Source organism: Carcharhinus amblyrhynchos, chromosome 18, assembly GCF_965287045.1.
Source record: "Carcharhinus amblyrhynchos chromosome 18, sCarAmb.v2.hapA, whole genome shotgun sequence".
Lineage (NCBI taxonomy): Eukaryota > Metazoa > Chordata > Chondrichthyes > Carcharhiniformes > Carcharhinidae > Carcharhinus > Carcharhinus amblyrhynchos.
Window position 1 is genome coordinate 48,520,292 of NC_137341.1, and position 21,727 is coordinate 48,542,018.

A 21,727-nucleotide genomic window follows, 5' to 3' on the forward strand; every position below is an offset into this window, starting at 1 on the left:
TCACAGCGCCAGGGATCCAGGTTCAATTCCCGGCTCCGGTCACTGTCTGTGCAGAGTTTGCACGTTCTCACTGTCTCTGCGTGGGTGCTCCTGTTCCCTCCCACAATCTGAAAGATTTGCTGAGGAGCAGTGTTAATGTAAGCCTTACTTGTGAGTAATAAATAAACTTTACTTTTCCTCCAAAAGACGTGCTGGTTAGGCCCATTGGCTAAATTGTCCCTCAGTGTAGATGAACAGGCGCCAGAGTGTGGCAACCAGAGGATTTTCACAGTAACTGTTAATGTAATTGTGACACTAATAAATAAACTTTAACTTTAACTTCTGAGTGCCCAGTAGGCTTGTCAGGAAATCAAATTTGTGTTGAAGAATACAATTAAATAAATCCCCATGCTTGAATTGTGGCACAGAAAACATTATGATTATTTTGATATTATTATCACGTTTTGATCGTGGCTGGTCATCGAATTTAATATCCGGACCCCCCCTTCCCCCAGTACCTCTTCATCCCTTTAGCCCCGAGAGCTATATCTATTTTTCTTCTTTAAATCACACATTTTGACCTCAACTGCTTTCTGTGGTAGTGAATTCCACACATTCACCATCCTCTGGGTGAAGAAATTTCCCCTCACCTCAATCCTAAAAGGATTACCCCTTATCCCCAAACTATGAATTCTAGTTCTGGACTCCCCCATCATCAAGAGCATTCCTATTTGTGACATTCATAAATAAACTTTAAACTTTCTTGAATCTATCCTGTCTAACCCTGTTAGAATTTTAAAAGTTTCTATGAGACTCCCTCTCACCCTTCTAAACTCCAGTGAATATAATCCTAATCAATTTAGTCTCTCCTCATATGATAGATAGACCTGCCATCCCAGGAATCAGCCTGGTAAACCTTCGCTGTTCTTCCTCTATAGCAAGGTCAGGTAAATAGCTTCGTGATCTCATGTTTTTCTGAGTTGGAGAATATACAACATAATGAAAAAGGCTGGTGCTTGTAGGGCTGTGTGACAACATGAGTGTGGTACCAGTCCCTTATGGATCCTATATTTGATGATCACCAGAGTAACACAAAAGCACAGAAAATATGAATAAGAAGGTCAAGTTCTTCAACAAAAATAAAACTCATAAAACAAAGAACTCGTATGTACCATGTTAAAACTACCTTTAATTCCTAGTATTCCAAATCTTGTTATTGAATCCACTACACAAAATTGTATTATCCAACAGTTCCCTAGGAATTCTTGAAGCTTCCCTCAAATTAATATCACTTTACTAACCCCATAGTAATTACAAAGTTATCTAGAGTCTATAGCTTCTACAGAACTGTGTTGTTTTATAGTTTCACTTATGTTTTAATAAATTGTTTAAGATTAGAAATGAGAAGTTAAAGTTTTTATTCGTCACGAGTAAGGCTTACATTAACACTGCAGTGAAGTTACTGTGAAATTTCCCTAGTCACCACACTCCGATGCTTTTTCAGATCAATATACCTAACCAGCACATCTTTCAGGATGTGAGAGGAAACCAGAACACCTGGAGAAAACCCACGTAGACATGGGGAGAACATTCAGACTCTACACAGACAGTGACCCAAGCCGGGAATCGAACCTGTGTCCCTGGCGCTTTGAGGAAGCAGTGCTAATCATGTGCCACCGTGGCGTCCATGTATATGTTCCAAAATAGTGTCCTTTACTTCCTGAGTACTTGCATATCAGTTCAGGTTACATGTATTAAGTTGTATTTTATTGGTAAACGGAACTCTCTTTTAGCTGACATTTTTGATTAACCAGCAAGACCCATTCCCCGTGCAGACCGTATGATAAAGATCCATGCTAAAAGTGACCTCTAGCAAGATAGACAAATGTGATAGCTGGACAAAAGATTATCGCTGTCTCGATCCAACCTCCTGTGCAGCGTCTGCACTATGTACCACGATGACTTTCAACACTGCCTTTCAACTTGAAGAACTGAAACCTTGCTTCTTTTCTTGGATAGAGAACGCAACAAGACAGCCAGTTAAAAACTAAAAAAGCGGCTAGCTTTAAAGCCTGAGGTCAAATCCAGCTGAGACTAAATGGAACTGTCGGGGAAATTGTAACCACTACTCACTGGATGGATTCCTGGTGGACAGTTAAAATCACCACTGGGACTCACTCACTGATGGCCCACAGTGATCCTGCAGCAGCCTTCGATTTTAACCTGCTCTACTCAGGGGGCAGCAAAGACAGTTAAAAACATAGAACAATAGAACGCAGTACAGGCCCTTCGGCCCTCGATGTTGCGCTGACCAGTGGAACCAATCTAATGACCCTCTAACCTAAACTATTAGCTGTGTCTTGTTGATAGATATAGTGAAACATTCACCTTTGTCCGCTCTGTCCATTTCTCTAAACTGTCTGTGCTTTATATGCTCTGTCTGAGGCCAGAACTCTCCATTCACCTGACGAAGGGACTAACCCCGAAAGCTTGTGAGTATATTATCAAATAAATAGCACCTGGCAGAAGTCAAGTGTTTAAATGTACAACTCAGGCCCTGACTCCTAACCCCACAAGGTGTAACCATCATCATACCAAATTTAATTTAAGCAACGTTGGGATACAGTGGGAAGATGGAGTTAAGATGGAAGATCCAGTGGTGATCGGATTGACTGACAGAGCAATAAGAGCCAAGTACCTTACCCCAGCTCCCATTTCCTCCATTCTTACTGCTATCTGTGATCATGAGATGCGGTTATTATCTTGGTCATGTGGTTCAAACTCTCAATTTGATTGGAATCAGGAATTAACCAATAAAATTATGTCAACCTGAAAATGTTACGTTTTGAAAATCAATCCGAATGATAGAACTGCAAGCGCCCAAAATTTAACGGTCTTTTTTTAATCATTTTACTTGGGCGGCACGGTGACACAGTGGTTAGCACTCCTACCTCACAACTGTAGGGACTTGGGTTCAAATGTGGCTTTGGATCAGTGTCTGTGGAGTTTGCACATTCTCCCTGTGTCTGCGTGGGTTTCCTCTGAGTGCTCTGGTTTCCTCCCACGATCCAGAGATGAGTGGGTTAGGTTGATTGGCCATGCTAAATTGACCCTAGTGTCAGGGGATTAACAGAGTAAATACTGGAGGTTACGGGAATAGGACATGAGTGGAATTGTGGTTGGCACAATTGATGGGCCAAATGGCCTCCTTCTGCACTGTAGGGATTCTATGAAATTGGGGAAGCAAGAGGATTTTTGACAATATCAGTCAAATGCTATCTTCACCATAGTGGGAGAGAGCTGAGACTGTTGGTCTCAATGAGGCACTGTCTGAAACCACTCCAGAAACATTAGTATTGTTGGTTACTGTGCATGTGTTCATTAACACTATGAGGAGAGGTTGGAGAAACTTGATTTGCTCTCACTGGAACAACAGAGGTTGAGGGGTGACCTGATAGACGTCTACAAGATTATGAGAGGCATGGACAGAGTGGATAGTCAGAAGCTTTTTCCCAGGGTTGAACAGTCAATTACTAGGGGGCATACATTTAAGGTGCAAAGTTTAATGGAGATGTAGGAGGCAAGTTTTTTACACAGAGGACGGTGGATACCTGGAATTCGCTGCCGGGGGAGATAGTGGAAGTGGATACAGTGATGACTTTTAAGGGGCATCTTCACAAATATATGAATAGAATGGGAATAGAGGGATATGGTCCCTGCTGTTCAGTCGGACAGCATGGTCGGTGCAGGCTTGGAGGGCCGAAGGGCCTGTTCCTGTGCTGTAATTTTCTTTGTTCTTTGTTTTAACACTGGCGAAGACTACTTCCCTTGCTGTTCTGTTAAACATCAACTGGGGGGGGGAACGGTGATGTAAGCATTTTTTCTATATCTACAGAGCTGGTGTTTCATTTTTATTATTGCCCAGGGGCTAAAGCTACTGCTACTGTCAGCATCATGATACATGACCAGCTCCCCATGTGGGCCCAATGCACCATTTTATTGCCAATTTCAATAAAGATGATTGGTGACTTTCTTTGATTTTGCCTCATGTAATACAAGCTCCCAGCAAAGCTGTGGCAACTATTGCACTTTATGTTCCACCACAAGGACTTGATGCTCAGTCACAAGGGTAGAATCTGATCCCCAACCCATCACAAGAACAGAATCTGATTCTGCAGCCTCATCGAAAGGCTACAAAGCCATCTTTATCTTCTCATCACATGAACTGACTCACATTTTTTAATTAACCAATCTGTTTCTTTACTTCTGTGTCAGCCAGCATCACATGGCTGGATTATAGCAAACCAGAACGAGAAACAATACTGAGACCCTTCTCTTTGCTTCAGAATGGGCTGATTTGACAAAACAGAACAGAGATTACAATTGGCACTGTTCTTCTGTGAGACTTGGAGTATTAACAGTGCAGCAAAAAGCAACACAGAGAGGGACAAATGTATTTAGTAATTACATGGCAATCACCATAATTCCTACCCTAATGAGTGTAACATCTCACACTATTTATTCCCAAACAGCAAAGAAAATTACAGCACAGGAACAGGCCCTTTGGCCCTCCAAGCCTGCGCCGACTATGCTGCCTGATGTAACTAAAACCTCCTACCCTTCAGGGAACCATATCCCTTTATCCCCATCCTATTCATGTATTTGTCCAGATGCCTCTTAAAAGTCACTATCATATCTGCTTCCACTACATCCCCCAGCAGCAAGTTCCAGGCACCCACCACCCTGTGTAAAAACCTTGCCTTGTACATCTCCTCTAAACCTTGCCCCTTGCACCTTAAACTTATGTCCCCTAGTAATTGATTCTTTCACCGTGGGAAAAAGCTTCTGACTATCCACTCTGTCCGTGCCTCTCAAAATCTTATGGACTTCTATCAGGTCGCCCTTCAACCTCCATTGTTCCAGTGAGAACAAACTAAGTTTCTCCAACCTCTCCTCATAGCTAGTGCACTCCATATCAGGCAACGTCTTTTCTGTATCCTCTCCAAAGCCTCCACATCCTTCTGGTAGAGTGCGGCCTATCTAAGGTTCTCCAAAAGTTGCAACATGACTTGCCAATTTTTAAACTCAGTGCCCCGGCTGATGAAGGCAAGCATGCCGTATGCCTTCTTGTCCTATTTCATTGCAAAATTTAATAATCACATCTATTAGGAAAATATAGAATTAGGAACAGGAGTGGCAAATTCAGCCCTTCGAGCCTGCTCTGCCATTCAATTGGATTATGACTGATCTTTCCCTGGTCTCAAATCCACCTCCCCCCATCCGTTCCCCATGTCCCCTTTTTAATTAAAAAATAAAATTATTGATGGAAGAGGTCTAAGCTTCGATGCGAAGATGCTGGCGTTGGACTGGGGTGGGTACAGTAAGAAGTCAGTAAGCCAAGTTCCGCACGCATGAGGACAGTCTCAACCGGGATCTTGGGTTCATGTCACACTACATGTAACCCCTACCATTTAGCCTGGGCTTGCAAAATCCTACTAACTGTCCTGGCTTGAGACAATTCACACCTCTTTTTAACCTGTGACTATCTGTCTGTCCACTCGCATTGTCTGTACCTGTAAAGACTTGATTATCTGTAAGTTTCAACTGAGGAGTTTTGCTATGATTCCACATTCACATTCCAAGTAGTGGAGATATGTCAGTCCAGATGGAATATGCCTCTCAACCTTCATTGAAACATAGAAACTAGAAGCAGGAGTAGGCCATTTGACCCTTCAAATCCACTCCGCCATTCAATATGATCATGGCTGATCATCAGATTCAATATCCTGATCCTCCTTCCTCCCATTTCCCTTGATCCCTTTAGCCCCAAGAGTTATATCTAATTTCTTCTTGAAATCACACAATGTTTTGGCCTCAACTACTTTCTGTGGTAGTGAACTCCACACATTCGCCACCCTCTGGGTGAAGAAATTTCTCCTCACCTCAATTCTAAAAGGTTTATCCCTTATCCTCAAACTATGACCCCTAGTTCTGGACCCCCACCATCAAGAACATTTTTTCTGAATCTACCCTGTCTAACTCTGTTAGAATTTTATAAGTCTCTATGAGATTCCCCTCTCACTTTTCTAAACTGGAATGAATATAATCCTAACCAACTTAATGTCTCCTCAAATGACAGACCTGCCATGCCAGGAATCAGCCTGGTAAACCTTTGCTGCACTTCCTCCATAGCAAGGACATCCTTCCTCAGATAAGGACACCAAAATTGAAAACAACACTCAAAGTGTGGCCTCACCAACACTCTATACAATTGCAGTCAAACATCCCTATCCCTTTACTCAATTCTTCTCGTTGTGAAAGTCAACATACCATTTGCCTCTACTGCCTGCTATACCTGCACGCTTACAATGAGCAACTGGGCAACGCCCATCGTACCTGTCATGATACCAGATGGTTGAGTTCATATTTGTGGTGTTTTTAAAATAACCATAAATCAAGTTGTGTGCTGAACAATATCTGCTTCCTTTAATTGAAGACTTGTTTGCTGGCTTATCAAGTGGGCAGAAATTCAGCAAGTTTGATTTTTCACAAGCATGTTTACAGATGAATGTAGCCACTGAATCACAACCGTTGCTTATCATTGTTCCTCATACGGGTCTCTTTCATTAAAAAAGATTGCCTTTTTGGCAGTCTGCCCTTTCAAAGATCAATGGATCAGATTTTAATTGCCTCTCTGGTGTACAATGTTATCTGGGTGATATTTGAATTATAGCATCCAGTGAACAAGAATAATTTAGAAGCAACATTGGAATGTTCCCAAGCATATTGTCTGTGAATCAAGAAAGAGAAGTGTGACTTTTTCTAGATATCAGCCTAGTATTTGGGTCATGTTATTGATAGTAAAAGCCTGCATAAAGCACCTAAAAAAAGGACACTATTTTAGAAGCACCACGTCCGATGATTTGACCCAACTGAGGCTCTTTCTAGAGTTAGTAAATTATTATGATAAATTTGTCTCTAATTTAGCTACATTATTAAAGCCATTGCATAATTTATTACATGTGAAACAGTCCTGGGATTGTACAACAGCTTATGAGAGAACATACAAGGATGTTAAAGATGTTTTGCAAGAGCCTAAAGTATTGATTAATTTTAATCAGTAAATGAATGGTAATATCTATTCAAATGGTGTATGATTTGGAGGGGAATTTGCAAGTGCTGGAATTCCGATGTACCTGCTGTCTCTATTCTTCTAGGCAGGATTGGGAAGCGCTGTCAAAGGTGCCATGACAAGTTGCTGCACCACATCTTGTAAATAGTACACCTGTGAACATATAAAGGGGTGTATGGCATATGGGCTGCTTTGTCCTGGATGGTGTCAAGCTTCTTGAGTGTTGTTGGAGTTTCACTTATCCAGACTTATCCAAACCTGCATCTCGTAAAAGGGGTGGACAGGTTATGGGGAGCCTAGACAGGAGTCCCTCACAGCAGAATACTCAGTCTCTGACATGTTCTTGTGGTAACTGCATTCATATTGCTGGCCCAGTTATGTTCCTGATTAATAGTGACCGCAGGATGTTGATGGTGAGGGGGTTAGTGAGTAACAAAGGGAAGATGCCCCACTAAGAAACCTTGAACACAATTTTGTGTAAAATTCATATGTAAAACTTTATGTGCGTATATCCATTATAGGAATACTACAGGTTCAACAAGAGTAAAGAGCGTCAAACAGAGGAGAAGCTATTTTGCTTTGAGAATATTTCATTCTGTTGCACATTTCCAAACTGAAGGAGATAATAGAGTGAAACTTTCAAATAAGAAATGATTAATGCTGAAAAAAGAAAAATGCTGTCAAAGCTTTCTGTTTTGTACTTATCAGGACATATTCACAAGAGTACCAATTCCAAAGGGAACAAGAATTTTACTGCATGAGAAGAGAGTGTTGACTGGTTGGCATGTGGACTCGGCAGAGGTTTTGCCATGGAGTATGCACTAAGTAACAGTTAACTGCCAAGCTTCTGTTTAAATTCTGTTTAAAATGCAGGTCATCCCTGACTGGTCAAGTTATTGCCATCGAGAATGAACCAGGGAATGGCTATCTCACAACTTCTTGTTTAGTTGATACTTACGTTCAGTGCCAACAAGCAACAGTAAGAAATTATTAAACAAAAGTTCTTTATTCAGCTTAGTTGGTAAATATTATAGGTGCAATACAGGGCTATGGGCCAAGTGTTGGCAGATGGGATTAGGTGGGAGTTCTGGTGTTTCTAATACGTTAGTGCATTCTCAATGGGCCTCTTCTGCACGCTATGATTCTATGATTCTATATACTGGATAACCTTACTGTAACACTTAATTATAGATCTTCCTCTTATTTTTGTATAAAAATGAAAATGTATAAATTAACAATTCTCTACAAAATGTTATAATTAGTTGCGCTGTATTCAAAGAGATGAACACAATTAAAAAATATGAGGCAGTTGAATACTAATTATGCATGACATATTGTTAATTATTATGCATGTAAGCTGTGTGCAGTTGTTCTAATCATCAACATTTTTCCAAGAACTGGGTTGATTTCTGCAAGGAATCCTCATTCAGTGAATCCCCACAAAGTAACAGTCAGAGTTTGAAGCGTATTAGACTGATGGACCAAAAGAATGCTCTGAACAGCGATGTCTTGGACAATGGGTGGAATTTAACAGTTGCCTCGGTGGGTTTGTCTACCAGCTGGATGCCAGTATTAATCTTGTTCCAGCCACTTCTGAGAACCTCATCAGGATTAGTTCCCAGTCAAGCTGTCAGCTGTCAGGTTTTTCTGGGTCCTGCAGGGGAATTTCCTGCTTCCAAGAGGCCAGCCAGAGTATTGTTTCTTGCGCACTATACAGACAAAGCACACCATACGTAGGGAAGGAAAGAAGAGAGTGCAGAATGTAGTGTTGTAGTCATAGCTAGGGTGAAGAGAAAGATCAACTTAATGCAAGCTAGGTCCATTCAAAAGTCTGATGGCAGCAGGGAAGAAGCTGTTCTTGAGTTGTTTGGTGTGTGACCTCAGACTTTTGTATCTTTTTCCTGACAGAGGAAGGTGGAAGAGAGAATGTCCGGGGTACGTGGGGTCCTTGGTTATGCTGGCTGCTTTTCCAAGGCGGTGGAAAGTGTAGACAGAGTCAATGAATGGGAGACTGGTTTGCGTGATGGATTGGGTTACATTCATGACCCTTTGTGGTCTTGGGCAGAGCAGGAGTCATATCATGTATGTCATATATGATATGTCTCCTGTTACTAAACAGCACTGCAGTCAGCTTGGCTCTTTGACAATATGCTCCAGAGCTTCTTGATGGAGGCATCCTAATGCCTCTTCCTTCATCTTCTGAAATTGTGACATTTTCCTGCACCATCTCATCGGTGAGCTTATCTGTGGAAAGATAAAATAACTAACATCATCAGAATTTGAACCTTGTATAGCTTTCCAATATCACAACAGCAATATATTCTAGGTGATTGACTACACGTAATTAACAAGAAATGATCAGTTGACTTTAACCGCATATTCTTAGTAAATATAAGTGATTATACATATTTTACAATGAAAATATCCATCTTTATTGAAAAGCAAGGCAGAACTTAGTTCACGACTTACCAGATCTTTCAGTGGCACTGTGGCACAAAGGTTAGCACTGCTGCCTCACAGCACCAGGAACGCAGGTTCAATTCTGGCCTTGGGTCTGCATGTTCTCCCCATGTGTGCGTGGGTTCGCTCCAGTTTCCTCCCACAATCCAAAGATTTGCGGGTTAGGTTGATTAGCCATGATAAATTGCCCCTTAGTGTCGGGGGGGTCAGCAGTGTAAATGCATGGCGTTACGGGGATAGGGCCAGGATCAGTACAGACTCAATGGGCTGAATGGTCTCCTTCTGCATTGTAGGGATTCTGTGATTTAACAGCCTTTGAGGTAAGGATTACATCATAGTCACGGTGCAAATGGATGATCAGGGCAATGATCTGCTCAAGCCTTGTGAGCAAATATCCTGGGCGGCCTTTTATTGTTCAATGATGTTGGTTTGATCTTTCTGAATGGTTAACATCATTGATTTCCTCCTAACAATCAATAGCATTTCCTGTCTTCAGAGCAATGATTCCCTCTTTAGTAATGCTGAGCTGTGCCTTAGCAATGGTCACGTGCTCTGGATCAAGCAGCATTGACTCTTAGAAAAGGCTCTTTCTCTGTATCTGATTATCGGGGATTATTCCCCGTCTCACTCCATGCTGCAGCATGACCCATGTATCATTTTGTACACGTCTTTACTGAGACAGATCACTTATGTAGGTTGGGTGGCTTATTTGCATAGATAAAACTATTAAACTTGTATAAATGAGCCAACATCTGTTCAAAAGGTTGCCATTTCTTTCAACCGCCTGCTGAAGGCAGACGAACCAAAACTGGGTACATTCTCTTTCTGGTGTAAAACACTCAAAGTGTTTGGCATTCTTTGCTAATTCGTTTAAAGTGTCTAATAGATTTAAAACATCTCCGATGGTCTGCAGTAAGTTAATTAGAAGAGATACGGAGAAACAAACTCGCTGATCCATCTGTGTGTGTTATGTTGTGGATAGAATCATAGAGTCACAGAGGTTTACAGCATGGAAACAGGCCCTCTAGCCCAACTTGTCCATGCCGCCTTTTTTTTAAACCACTAAGCTAGTCTCAATTGCCCATGTTTGGCCCATAGCCCTCTATACCTATCTTACCCATGTAACTGTCTAAATGCTTTTTAAAGGAGAAAATTGCACCCGCCTCTACTACTGCCTCTGGCAGCTCATTCCAGACACTCACCATCATCTGTGTGAAAAAATTGCCCCCCTAGACCTTTTCTATCTCTCCCCTCTCACCTTAAATCTGTGCCCTCTAGTTTTAGACTTCCCTACCTTTGGGAAAAGAAATTGACTATCTACCTTGTCTATGCCCCTCATTATTTTAACAACCCCTTAGCTTCCCATGCTCCAGAGAAAAAGGTCCCAGTTTATCCAGCCTCTCCATATAACTCAAACCATCAAGTTCCACTAGCATCCTGGTAAATCTTTTCTGTACTCTTTCTAGTTTAATAATATCCTTTCTATAATAGGGTGACCAGAACTGTACACAGTATTCCAAGTGTGGCCTTACCAATGTCTTGTACAACTTCAACAAGACATCCCAACTCCTGTATTCAATGTTCTGACCAATGAAACCAAGCATGCCGAATGCCTTCTTCACCTCTCTGTCCACCTGTGACTCCACTTTCAAGAAGCTATGAACATGTACCCTTAGATCTCTTTGTTCTATAACTCTCCCCAACACCCTACCATTAACTAAGTGAGTCCTGCCCTGGCTCGATCTACCAAAATGCATCACCTCGTATTTATCTAAATAAAACTCCAGCTGCTATTCATAATAGGATGAGCAGAACTGTACACAGTATTCCAAGTGCGGCCTTACTAATGTCTTGTACAATTTGAGCAAGGCATCCCAACTCCTGTATTCAATGTTCTGATAGTCAAAGGGGTTTGGATGTTTAACTTCCTGGTGTACATGACAGTAAATAGTAAGACATAAGACATTGAAACAGTAGCAGCGAGTATACAAGCACCCAATGCTCCTCTGTAATAAAATTAGAAACCGAAATCTAAGTCCATTTTGAAACAGTTTGTGAATATGAATATTTGTCAGCTTTTCCGTGTATTGTGGTTGTTGTTCCTCGTTTTCTTTACCAAGCCCAGAATCAGCCCCCCTAACTCTTCAAGTTCCCCAATCCACAATTGAGCTTCACAGACAACAGCAATTGTAAACCATTAAGCAAAAAAAAAGGTCCTGCAGCGACAATAGATACTAACATAGTCAACCACACAGACATGTGCCCACACAGGGTGAATCATGGGACAAAGAAATAACAAATGGGGCCAGTTATCTGTTGTTTTTTTGTCCATTTATGGGATGTGGGCATCATTGGCTGGGCCAGCATTTATTGTCCATTCCCAATTGCTCCTTGTGAAGAAGGAGCCTTCTTGAGCCTCTGCAGTCCATGTGGTGTAGATACACCCATAATCTTGTTAAGGAGGGAGTTCCAGGATTTTGCCCCAGCAACTGTTGTGGAAATCAAATTGTTAAAATTAAGGTTCCATAAAACTCTGCCAAGCAATGGAAAATGCTCATCCGCATGCGGGCCTTCAATGGGGTCAGTGCTTGCATATTTAGCACGAGCAGCTAATCTTCACCTGCATAAGTACCGTAAACATTCTGTTTTCAGCCTTCACCAGAGGGTGAGATGGACAGAAATAAAGAGCTGAAGAGCACAGGAGCGACGCGAAGCTGGAGAATGTGGCAAAGGTAAGAGTAAGATGGGTGGCACAGTGGCACAGCATTTAGCACTGCTGCCTCACAGCGCCAGGGACCTGGGTTTGATTCCTGGCTTGAGCCACTATCTATGTGGAGTCTGCACGTTCTCCCTGTGTCTGCGTGGGTTTCCTCCCACACTTCAAAGATGTGCGGGTTAGGTGGATTGGCTATGCTGAAATTGCCCCTTAGCGTCAGGGGGACCTAGCTAGAGTAAGTACATAGGATTATGGAGATAGGGCCTGTGTGGGATTGTGGTCAGTGCAGATTCGATGGACCGAATGGCCTCCTTCTGCACTGTAGGGATTCTATGAGTTTCTAGCGATAATACCATTAGGCTATCATCTCCCCTTAAACTCTTAACTCTTCACTGCCCCTCTGAAAATGGCCTAACGATATTTAGGTCATTTTCAGTGCAATAAGGGATGGAAAATAAATGCTGACCTTGCCAGTGACTCCCACATCAAATCAAAGAAGTTTTGAAAAATTCATTTAGAGACTTTTTTTCACCAGAAGTTAAAGCCCCCACAATCTGTTGCGAGGGTGAACCTTTACTCTGTGCTGATTCACATTTACTGAATGAATCATTTGAGACCCCGACTTAATGCGTTTTACTTTAGCCCATCAACTGCCCACATTATTACATCCAACGCAGATTTAGCCTTTGGTCTACCTGTCCAATATCAGCTCCTCTAGCTTGTGCAGATCGCAAGCAATGTACTCCAGCGCCATGTCGGTGATACGTGGGCACCACGAGAGGTCCAGGCTGCGCAGCTTCCGCAAGTTCTCCGCCACCAGCTCCACCCCGTCGTCGGTGATCTTGGAGCAGCCGGAGAGGCTGAGGGTGGTGAGGTTGGGCAGGCTGTGCACCATGTTCACCACGCCGTGGTTAGTGATCTCCCAGCAGGAGTTCAGGCGCAGCATGTGTGTGGTGTACCCTTGCTTGGCAGTGAAATAGGCCATGGCCGTGTCCGTCACATGATAGGCCTGCAAGTTCAGCTCAGTAAGGTTCGGCAGCAGCTGTGAAATGGCAGCGATGGCGTCGTCCGCTACGTTGATACAGTCACTGACGCTCAGGGAGGTAATCCGTGCGTTAAGGCTGGACCAGAGGCCGGCTTCTGTGAAGTCATTGCAGCCCGAAAGCTCCAAGTGAGCGAGTCCTTGCATCTGCTCCAACATTACCTGGAGAACAGAGAGAGCGGAGAGAGTATGAAATACTTTAGCAACAATTCCTTACCTGCACACCCCCAATCACTTCAAATTAGCACTGCACTTAAAAGTTTACTTATTCGTCACAAGTAAGGCTTACGTTAGCACTGCAGTGAAGTTACTGTGAAATTCCCCTAGTCACCACACTGAAATTTCCCTAGTTTCCATATTGTAAATCCCCTAGTCGTTACACTCCGGCACTGAGGGAGAATTTAGCATGGCCTAACCAGCACATCTTTCACACTGTGGGAGGAAACTGGAGCACCTGGAGGAAACCCACGCAGATACAGGGAGAATGTGCAAACTCCACACAGACAGTGAACCAAGACTGGAATTGAACCCAGGTCTCTGGCACTGTGAGGCAGTAGTGCTCACCATTGTGTCACCTCATTTCCTCTGAATTGAGATGATTACATTTCCCAAAACGAATTCTTTTCCTGGTACCTGAGTCAACCATGATCAGCTGGATCAGTGAAGGTGGTAACATTTGGAATTCTGTGTTTCTGATTCAGAAAGCTCTTGTGTGATCATACTCAGGGCCGTCGTCCTGTCTTACTTTAAGATTTGGGTTGATTTATTATTGTCACATATTGGGAAAAGTATTCAAATGAAGGTCAGAAAACTTAGGGATTAGTTTCCAATGTGTGTAGAAAAACTAACATTTTGTTTCTTACATTTAAGTTTAATCATCACTGTTCAGGTAATGTGTACTTTTCAATCCATTTCTAAATTGCATTAATTTACACAGACATAAATGCATTTGAAATTCATAAATAACTGAATCCACAAATTTATTTGTGAATCAATTTATAAAATTTCTAGAGCGTGGGGTGGCACAGTGGCACAGTGGTTAGCGCTGCTGCCTCACAGCTCCAGAGTCCCAGGTTCGATTCACTGGTTGGGTCACTGCCTGTGTGGAGTTTGCACATTCTCCCCGTGTCTGCTAGGGTTTCCTCCGGGTGCTCCAGTTTCCTCCCACAGTCCAAAGATGTGCAGTTTAGGTGTATTGGCCAAGCTAAATTGCCCCTTAGTGTCCAGGATGTGTAGGTGAGAGGGATTAGTGTGGTAAATATGTGGGGTTAAAGGGATAAGGCATGGAATTGTTGTCGGTGAAGACTTGATGGGCTGAATGGCCTCCTTCTGCACTGTAAGGATTATATGAATACGTATGATTGTATTCTTGATTTAAATCATTTGGTTTTCCTTGTGAAAATACTTAATCAATACTGTCTGTTGTCACATTCCTTTATGTTAATTAACAATGGATCTGATTTGACAGCAGAACTTCAGAAAGTCTACTGTCTTATATCATGGCTGGTCTTTATGCCTTTTCATTATTAATATGAGTGGAAATGTTAGGAAAGCTCAATATCTCTAAGTTATCTTCATGCAAATATCCATGTCCAGTGCTTACAGTTAAGCTCTAAGCACATTACAGATTAATCAACTGCTCCATGTATTATAAAGAGATTATGAAAAATGACAGGCAGAGTCTTTACAACAGATGGCGTCAATACGTTCGACACTAGCTGAGAAAGTGGTTATGGCAGGAAAGTGACCAGCTGTCAATTCCTACTATAATATGTATTCATAGCTTAGAAAAAGATAATGGAATTCAAGTGCATTTTACGGCTTCTGCATGAGATGTCTGATAACGTTGGTGAAGATCTTGTTTGATGCATGATCCTCCAGTTCCTCAGCAAAACCGGTTGTCCACAATTTGCTTTCATGGTCCAGTGACACAGGTGCTAGCCCTGCAGCCTCACAGCGCCGGTGTCCCAGGTTCAATTCCGGCCTCAGGTGATTGTCAGTGTGGAGTTTGCACAGTCTCCCCGTGTCTTGTGTGGGTTTCCTCCGGGTGCTCCGATTTCCTCCCACACTCCAAAGATGTGAAGGTTAAGTGGAGTAGCCGTGCTAAATTGCCCCTTAGTGTCAGGGGGATTAGTGGGAGAAATACCTGGGGTTACTGGAACGAGGCCTGAGTGGGATTGTTGTTGGTGCAGGCTCAACGGGCTGAATGGCCTCCTTCTGCACTGTAGGATTCTATGACCCTGATTTTACCAGCGCTCCCACCCCGTTCGCAGAACGGCATTATCCATTGGCCTCGGGCATGATCTCACAAGCCTTGGGTGGACATGCCGATAAAATTCCGGCCTATGATCCTATGACTTAATTCATCTGAATTATTGATTACATATTTTAAATAAATATGCAATTGGTGAAGTAAAGATTAGTGGAATTTTCTTCAGCAAAAGTTACGTACAGGTGTCTAACTGTAAGGCAAAGGCAACCAGAACTGTATGCGCCTTATAAAGCAGGTACCTTTGATTGGACAATTGCTTTCTTCTTCTGCAGACTTCTATTTAATATCTCCCTTTTACACTAGGAACTCCTTCAATTGCACAGGTTACGGGGGCTGCTCCTAACTAATCTGATGTGGTTACAGCCAATTCAACAGAGGTTGACATTTCAGATCGACCTGGGTGTCATGGACTAGCCGAGAAAGGTTGGTACCCGTTAAACAGCATCAGTCTCCAGCGGATCTTTCTATCCGAGGGCATCCCTGGATCAGAAGCTCATGCGATCTCAAGCAATGCGAATCTACAAGAAGTCACTGAAGCTTGCCCTGCTGTGAACAGAGGTCTCCAGTGAAAGGTCTCAATAAAGTTATAGACATGTGGATGGTCATTGTATTGAAACCAGAAGAGAAAATGCTGGAAAATCTCAGCAGGTCCGGCAGCATCTGTAAGGAGAGGAAAGAGCTGACGTTTCAAGTCCAGATAACCCTTTGTCAAAGCTAAAGGTGGGAGATATTTATACTGCAGGGTGAAGAAATGAAAGATGAGTCATAGCCACAGAAACAAGGGGAAAGGCTGCTAATGGCAGTCCGCAGAGAGAATAAAGATGTGAATGGCCAAACAGCAGAGAAGCTGTAAGCTGTGACAGATGAACTTGTGGGCGGAGTGGGACAGAGGTAGAGTGTAGAAAATGGGAAGGAGGGAGAAAAGGTAAGGGAAGGGGGATGAAGTAGGAGGAAAAAGTGAGAGGGGGAAGAAAAATAAAGAAAGATAATAAAGAAATAAAAGGTAGAGAACAGTAAAAAAAATCAAATAAAATAGAATGAAAATAAAGGGGCCAAGGTGAGGTAAAGCAAATCATGTATTGAAAATCTCCCAGGCTTGCTGATGCTTTTAGGTATGATATTATGACATCTCATTGATAAGGTCCAATACACTGTAAACTATAGACATCCTTCACTATATTACTTCAGTTATGGGGTGGCATGGTTAACACTGCTGCCTCACAGTGCCAGGGATCTGGGTTCGATTCCCAGCTTGGGTCACTGTCTGTGTGGAGTTCACATGTTCTCCCATATCTGCGGGGGTTTCCTCTGGGTGCTCTGGTTTCCTCCCACAGTCCAAAAGGCATACCGGTTAGGAGGATTGGCCTTGCTAAATTTTCCCTCGGTGTACCCGAACAAGAGTGTGGTGAGCAGGGGATTTTCACAGTAACTTCATTGCAGTGTTAATGTAAGCCTACTTGTGACGAATAATGAATAAACTTTAAACTGGTCGCAAAAAAGTAACATAGGAATCTACATGCACAATTATATTTTATGTACTTCAGCTGAAGTCAAGGAATTATTTTATGTATAGTGCTGTGTTTAGCAGTGAATGTTTTGTTAAGAAAAGTATAAACACTTGCCTGCTGGAACTAGTTAGAAGAACAAAATATCAAGCACAAATGGTACCTGACCCAATTTCTCCAAGTAGTGAAGCAGTGCAGTGGTTTAGAAAAGGATTATTTCTCAGAGCTTTCTTTTCTCTTTCTCTGTTTCTGGTCAATCACTCGCAAAATGCAAACAGCTGTGAAACATCTGTTTGGGGCGTCGTGGCTGGCCTGCAACATCTGGATTGTGAGAGGCTGCCGCCATGGCACATTTTATTCTGTTAATGGCACTGCATGAATGCAAGTTGCTGTTGTTATTCACAGCGCAATGGAGGAACGCGACAATCAGGAAAAGGGATGGTGCATGTTTTTTGTTTGAGGACCTTTTGTGACGTTGCTCATGCTAAATCAGAAAACAGACTACCTTGCCGATCAGGGGCGTTACAGCACATGATTTGATTTGATTTATTATTGTCACATGTATTAGTATACAGTGAAAAGTATTGTTTCTTGCGAGCTATACAGACAAAGCATACCGTTCATAGAGAAGGAAAGGAGAGAGTGCAGAACGCAGTGTTACAGTCATACCTAGGGTGTGGAGAAAGATCAGCCTAATGCGAGGTAGGTCCATTCAAAAGTCTGATGGCAGCAGGGAAGAAGCTGTTCTTGAGTCGGTTGGTATGTGACTTCAGACTTTTTTTCTATGAGCCGTGTAAAATGTGTGTGTTGCCACAGCAACCCAGACTCCCTGACTGGGGAAGTCCAGAACTAAGATAGTTTGAGGATAAGGAGTAAACCTTTTAGGACTGAGGTGAGGAGAAATTGCTTCACCCAGAGGGTGGTGAATGTGTGGAATTCACTACCCCAGTAGTTGAGGCTAAAATATTGTGCAATTTCAAAAAGAAATTAGATATAGCTCTTGGGGCTCAAGGGATCAAGGGATATGGGGGGAAGCAGGGGATTAGGATATTGAATTTGATGATCAGCCATGATCAAGATGAATGGCGGAGCAGACTCAAAGGGCTGAATGGCCTCCTCCTGCTTCTACTTTCTGTGTTTCTATGAGCTATAACACAGCACTGCCAATATTCATTTTATGGGCACATAATGGGTGTATGTAGGGTGAATTTCCTTCCTACATAGACCTGACAGATCTCCCGAAGAATGACTACATTACTGCAGTGAATGATGGAACGCACAGACCTACATGAAACAAAGGCAGTGTTCAACGATACGTCAGCCTTGAAACCTGACTGCAGCCAGGGCCAAAGTGATCTCACACAGTCAATGTGCAGATTTGACTTTGATTAGCACATTCTCCAAGGACACAACCCCGGAGGACATTCCACTGGGTTACACTGACTTTTCTCCCCAGTGTCCCCTCGTTCCAAATCGGTCAAACCCCCAGTGCAGAATGTTGGGGAATTTCAAGAACATCTTACTTCCAACACAAATCAAGTTGCTGTAATCTTGCACCGGTTAAAAAATGTCTCTTGGAAGCCAAATCATCCCAAAAACCGGTTGAGCCCCTCACTTGCAGGTTGCTGAAGAGGTTCAGCTGCTTGTTTAAGTACAGAGACAATTGTAGATTCATTTGAAAAGCTTTATTATCTAATTTATTATAAGATGACTAATGTACACACATATAACTGGCAAGTGGTTCTGTATAGTTTTCTCAGTCATTTTCAGGTGTAAGAATTAGATTATTCACATGTAGCGAATGAGACACTTGGATTAAAATTGCTTATTTTCAGTTTCATTGATAAAACTGTGGTGTAGGCTGCGCGGTGCAGTAGTAGCACCCCTAACACTGGACCAGGAGCTCCAGGTTCGAGTCCATGTTGTCCACAGATGTGTTCATAACGCAGTTAAATGAGCTGATAACCACAGAATCATAGAATCCCTGCAATGACGAAGGAGGCCATTTGGCCCATCGTGTCGGCACCAACCATAATACCACGCAGGCTCTATCCCCATATCCCCATGCATTTACCCTAGCTGGTCCCGCTGACACTAAGGGGCAATTTACCATGGCCAATCCACCTAACCCGCACATCTTTGGACTCAGTAAGAAGTCTCATAATATCAGAGTTAGGAATCACCGACCTTCAACTACTTGCCCCGGTCTTCTCAAGCCCACTTTCCTTCAGATCTGATCTCAACAGCTTTCTCTTTAACTTGTAATAAACTGCTCTGCTCCTTACTTTTAATTTTATTCCACAAGACCTACTTCAGATTCCATCCTTGTACCTTAACTAGACTGCCTTCTTGGGGGCTCTTTCTGTCTTACTCTCTGGTTTTGGACCTTCTTCTTGATTTGGGATCTGCTCCCTATCTCCAACACCACCCCCACCCCCGTGTCCTGCTCCTTTAGACATCCTTTTTGTGAATGGCGCGCCTCTTCCCAGTCACCTGACCTCCTTTTTGAGCTGTTTGATTTCTGATCTTCTGCGCAGATGCACAAGCCCAGTTTGCTGCTGAAAAGATAACCAAATGATAACCAAGGCCAATTACCGACCCGAAGGTGGTGGTAATGGACCAACTGCAGATGTGTGGCCATTCCTCAACCAACGCTTCTATGGGAACACTGAGGCCTGCTGGGAACTGGAGATTCCCACCTCCAAACTCACAATACAATATAGTCCAAAAATGTGCGGGTTAGGTCAATTGGCCGCGCTAAAATTGCCCCTTAGTGTCCTGAGATGCATAGGTTAGAGGGATTAGCAGGTAAATGTGTAGGGATACGAGGGTAGGGTCTGGGTGGGATTGTGGTCAATGCAGACTCGATGGGCTGAGTGGCCTCTTTCTGCATTGTAGGGTTTCTATGATAAGGTCAAAAAAACTATTTGGGGGTTCGTCATTCTTATCAAAGTGAAATCTGCCAATATCACACATCAGACTCGTAATAACAGCTGTTCCAGAATGTTTTATTCTAAGTTTTTTTTACTCCGTCCTTGAAGTTACAAAGCCAATGCTCAGAGTGGACTGGGCAAATCCAAATAAGGGGTGGCACGGTGGCACAATGGTTAGCACTGCTGATTCACAGCGCCAGGGACCAGGGTTCAATTCCCAGCTTGGGTCATTGCTTGTGCGGAGTCTGCACAGCTCTCCCGTGTCTGCGTGGGTTTCCTCCGGGTGCTCCGGTTTCCTCCCACAGTCCGAAAGACGTGCTGATTAAGTGCATTGACCCAAACAGGCACTGGAATGTGGCGACTCGGGAAATTTCACAGTAACTTCATTGCAGTGTTAATGTAAGCTTTACTTGTGACTAATAAATGAACTTCAAATCCAGTCCTTCCTTGCTCCAAAAACCAAATTCAAAATCCAATTAGATCCAATTCATGGTCCCTGCAAGGGAAGGGATACAAACAAGATCTAAGCTGACAAGAAAAGATATTTCACCCCATCTTGGGCTTGATCTGACATTTGATCTTAGCCAAAAGGCCGAGAAACTATTCCAGATTGTTATCACATTAGCAACAAATAGGAGAAAAAAAAATTGAATCATTCTGTAGGATCCCCAGGGTAACAGATCCCAATACACATTACAGCATCTAAATGTACCCGTCTCGCACTAACCACACTGAAGACTCCTTGTAAATGATGACGATTAAGAAAGGTCCCTTAGGTTTTGATGTTATTAAGAGTTAAGAGGTTAAAAGCATGAGCAGATGGTTAAACGCTAATGTGCCTGACATGTGTATGGGATGCCCAGTCTCATTGGCTGTGGGATCTCCATTGATTCTGCTGTATTTTAATCCTCTTTAAGAAGCGGTGAACAATTAGGACATTTTATAGAGATGATCATTTAACATTTTTTCCCATCGAAGACAAAGAAAATTACAGCAGAGGAACAGGCCCTTCGGCCCTCCAAGCCTGCACCGACCACGCTGCCCGACTGAACTGAAACCCCCTACCCTTCTGGGGACCATATCCCTCTCTTCCCATCCTTCCCATATATTTGTCAAGACCCTTTAAAAGTCACTATTGTATCTGCTTCCACCACCTACCCCGGCAGTGAGTTCCAGGCACCACCACCCTCTGTGTAAAAAACCCACCTCGTTCTGCATTGTAAGGATTTTAAGATGATTCCAAATGCAAGTTTAAAAAAATGAACTAAATGTGGACCGAAAGTCACGCTAACGGGACATAAAGCCTGAGGCGAGTGAAACTCTGCACTTAGAGCACGATTCTCCTATAAAATACAGGTGGAGGCACAGAAGAAACAGACTGAAGCAAATGTCCCAGTGGGATTTGTACAGTCTTTAATCCCAGTTATTTTTCAAAAATGCTATCCATCTTTGAGCACTCTAGCAACTGGTCGCCCTTTTACTGCACTAATATCAAAGCCCTGGTAATGCTGTCTCTGGAAGGCAACCAACTTGGCTGTGGAAGGAAAACGATTGATTTATTTGAGCTGTTTCCTGCTGCTGGAAGCTGGGAATTAACAGGGTGGAAGAGTTTGCTGAAAATAGATGGAAGAATGAAAATGCAGAGGGATAGTGTCCAGATGCATAGATGCATTAAGGTGAAGGACAAT

The 21,727-nt window shown here is 42.9% G+C and overlaps 1 protein-coding gene across 3 annotated transcripts in view; it reads right to left on the minus strand.

Moving 5' to 3' along the window:
* Positions 1 to 21,727, minus strand: part of fbxl16 (F-box and leucine-rich repeat protein 16) — a 166,968-nt gene that overhangs the window by 50,568 nt on the left and 94,673 nt on the right. For 2 of the 3 annotated variants that reach the window (XM_080206150.1, XM_080206151.1), the window contains exon 3: positions 12,983 to 13,491. In XM_080206150.1, coding sequence (XP_080062276.1) covers positions 12,983 to 13,491 — 509 coding nt within the window. Of the gene's footprint in view, positions 1 to 11,980; positions 12,061 to 12,982; positions 13,492 to 21,727 lie in introns of those variants that run through there. The other variant, XM_080206152.1, reaches the window with a different exon arrangement.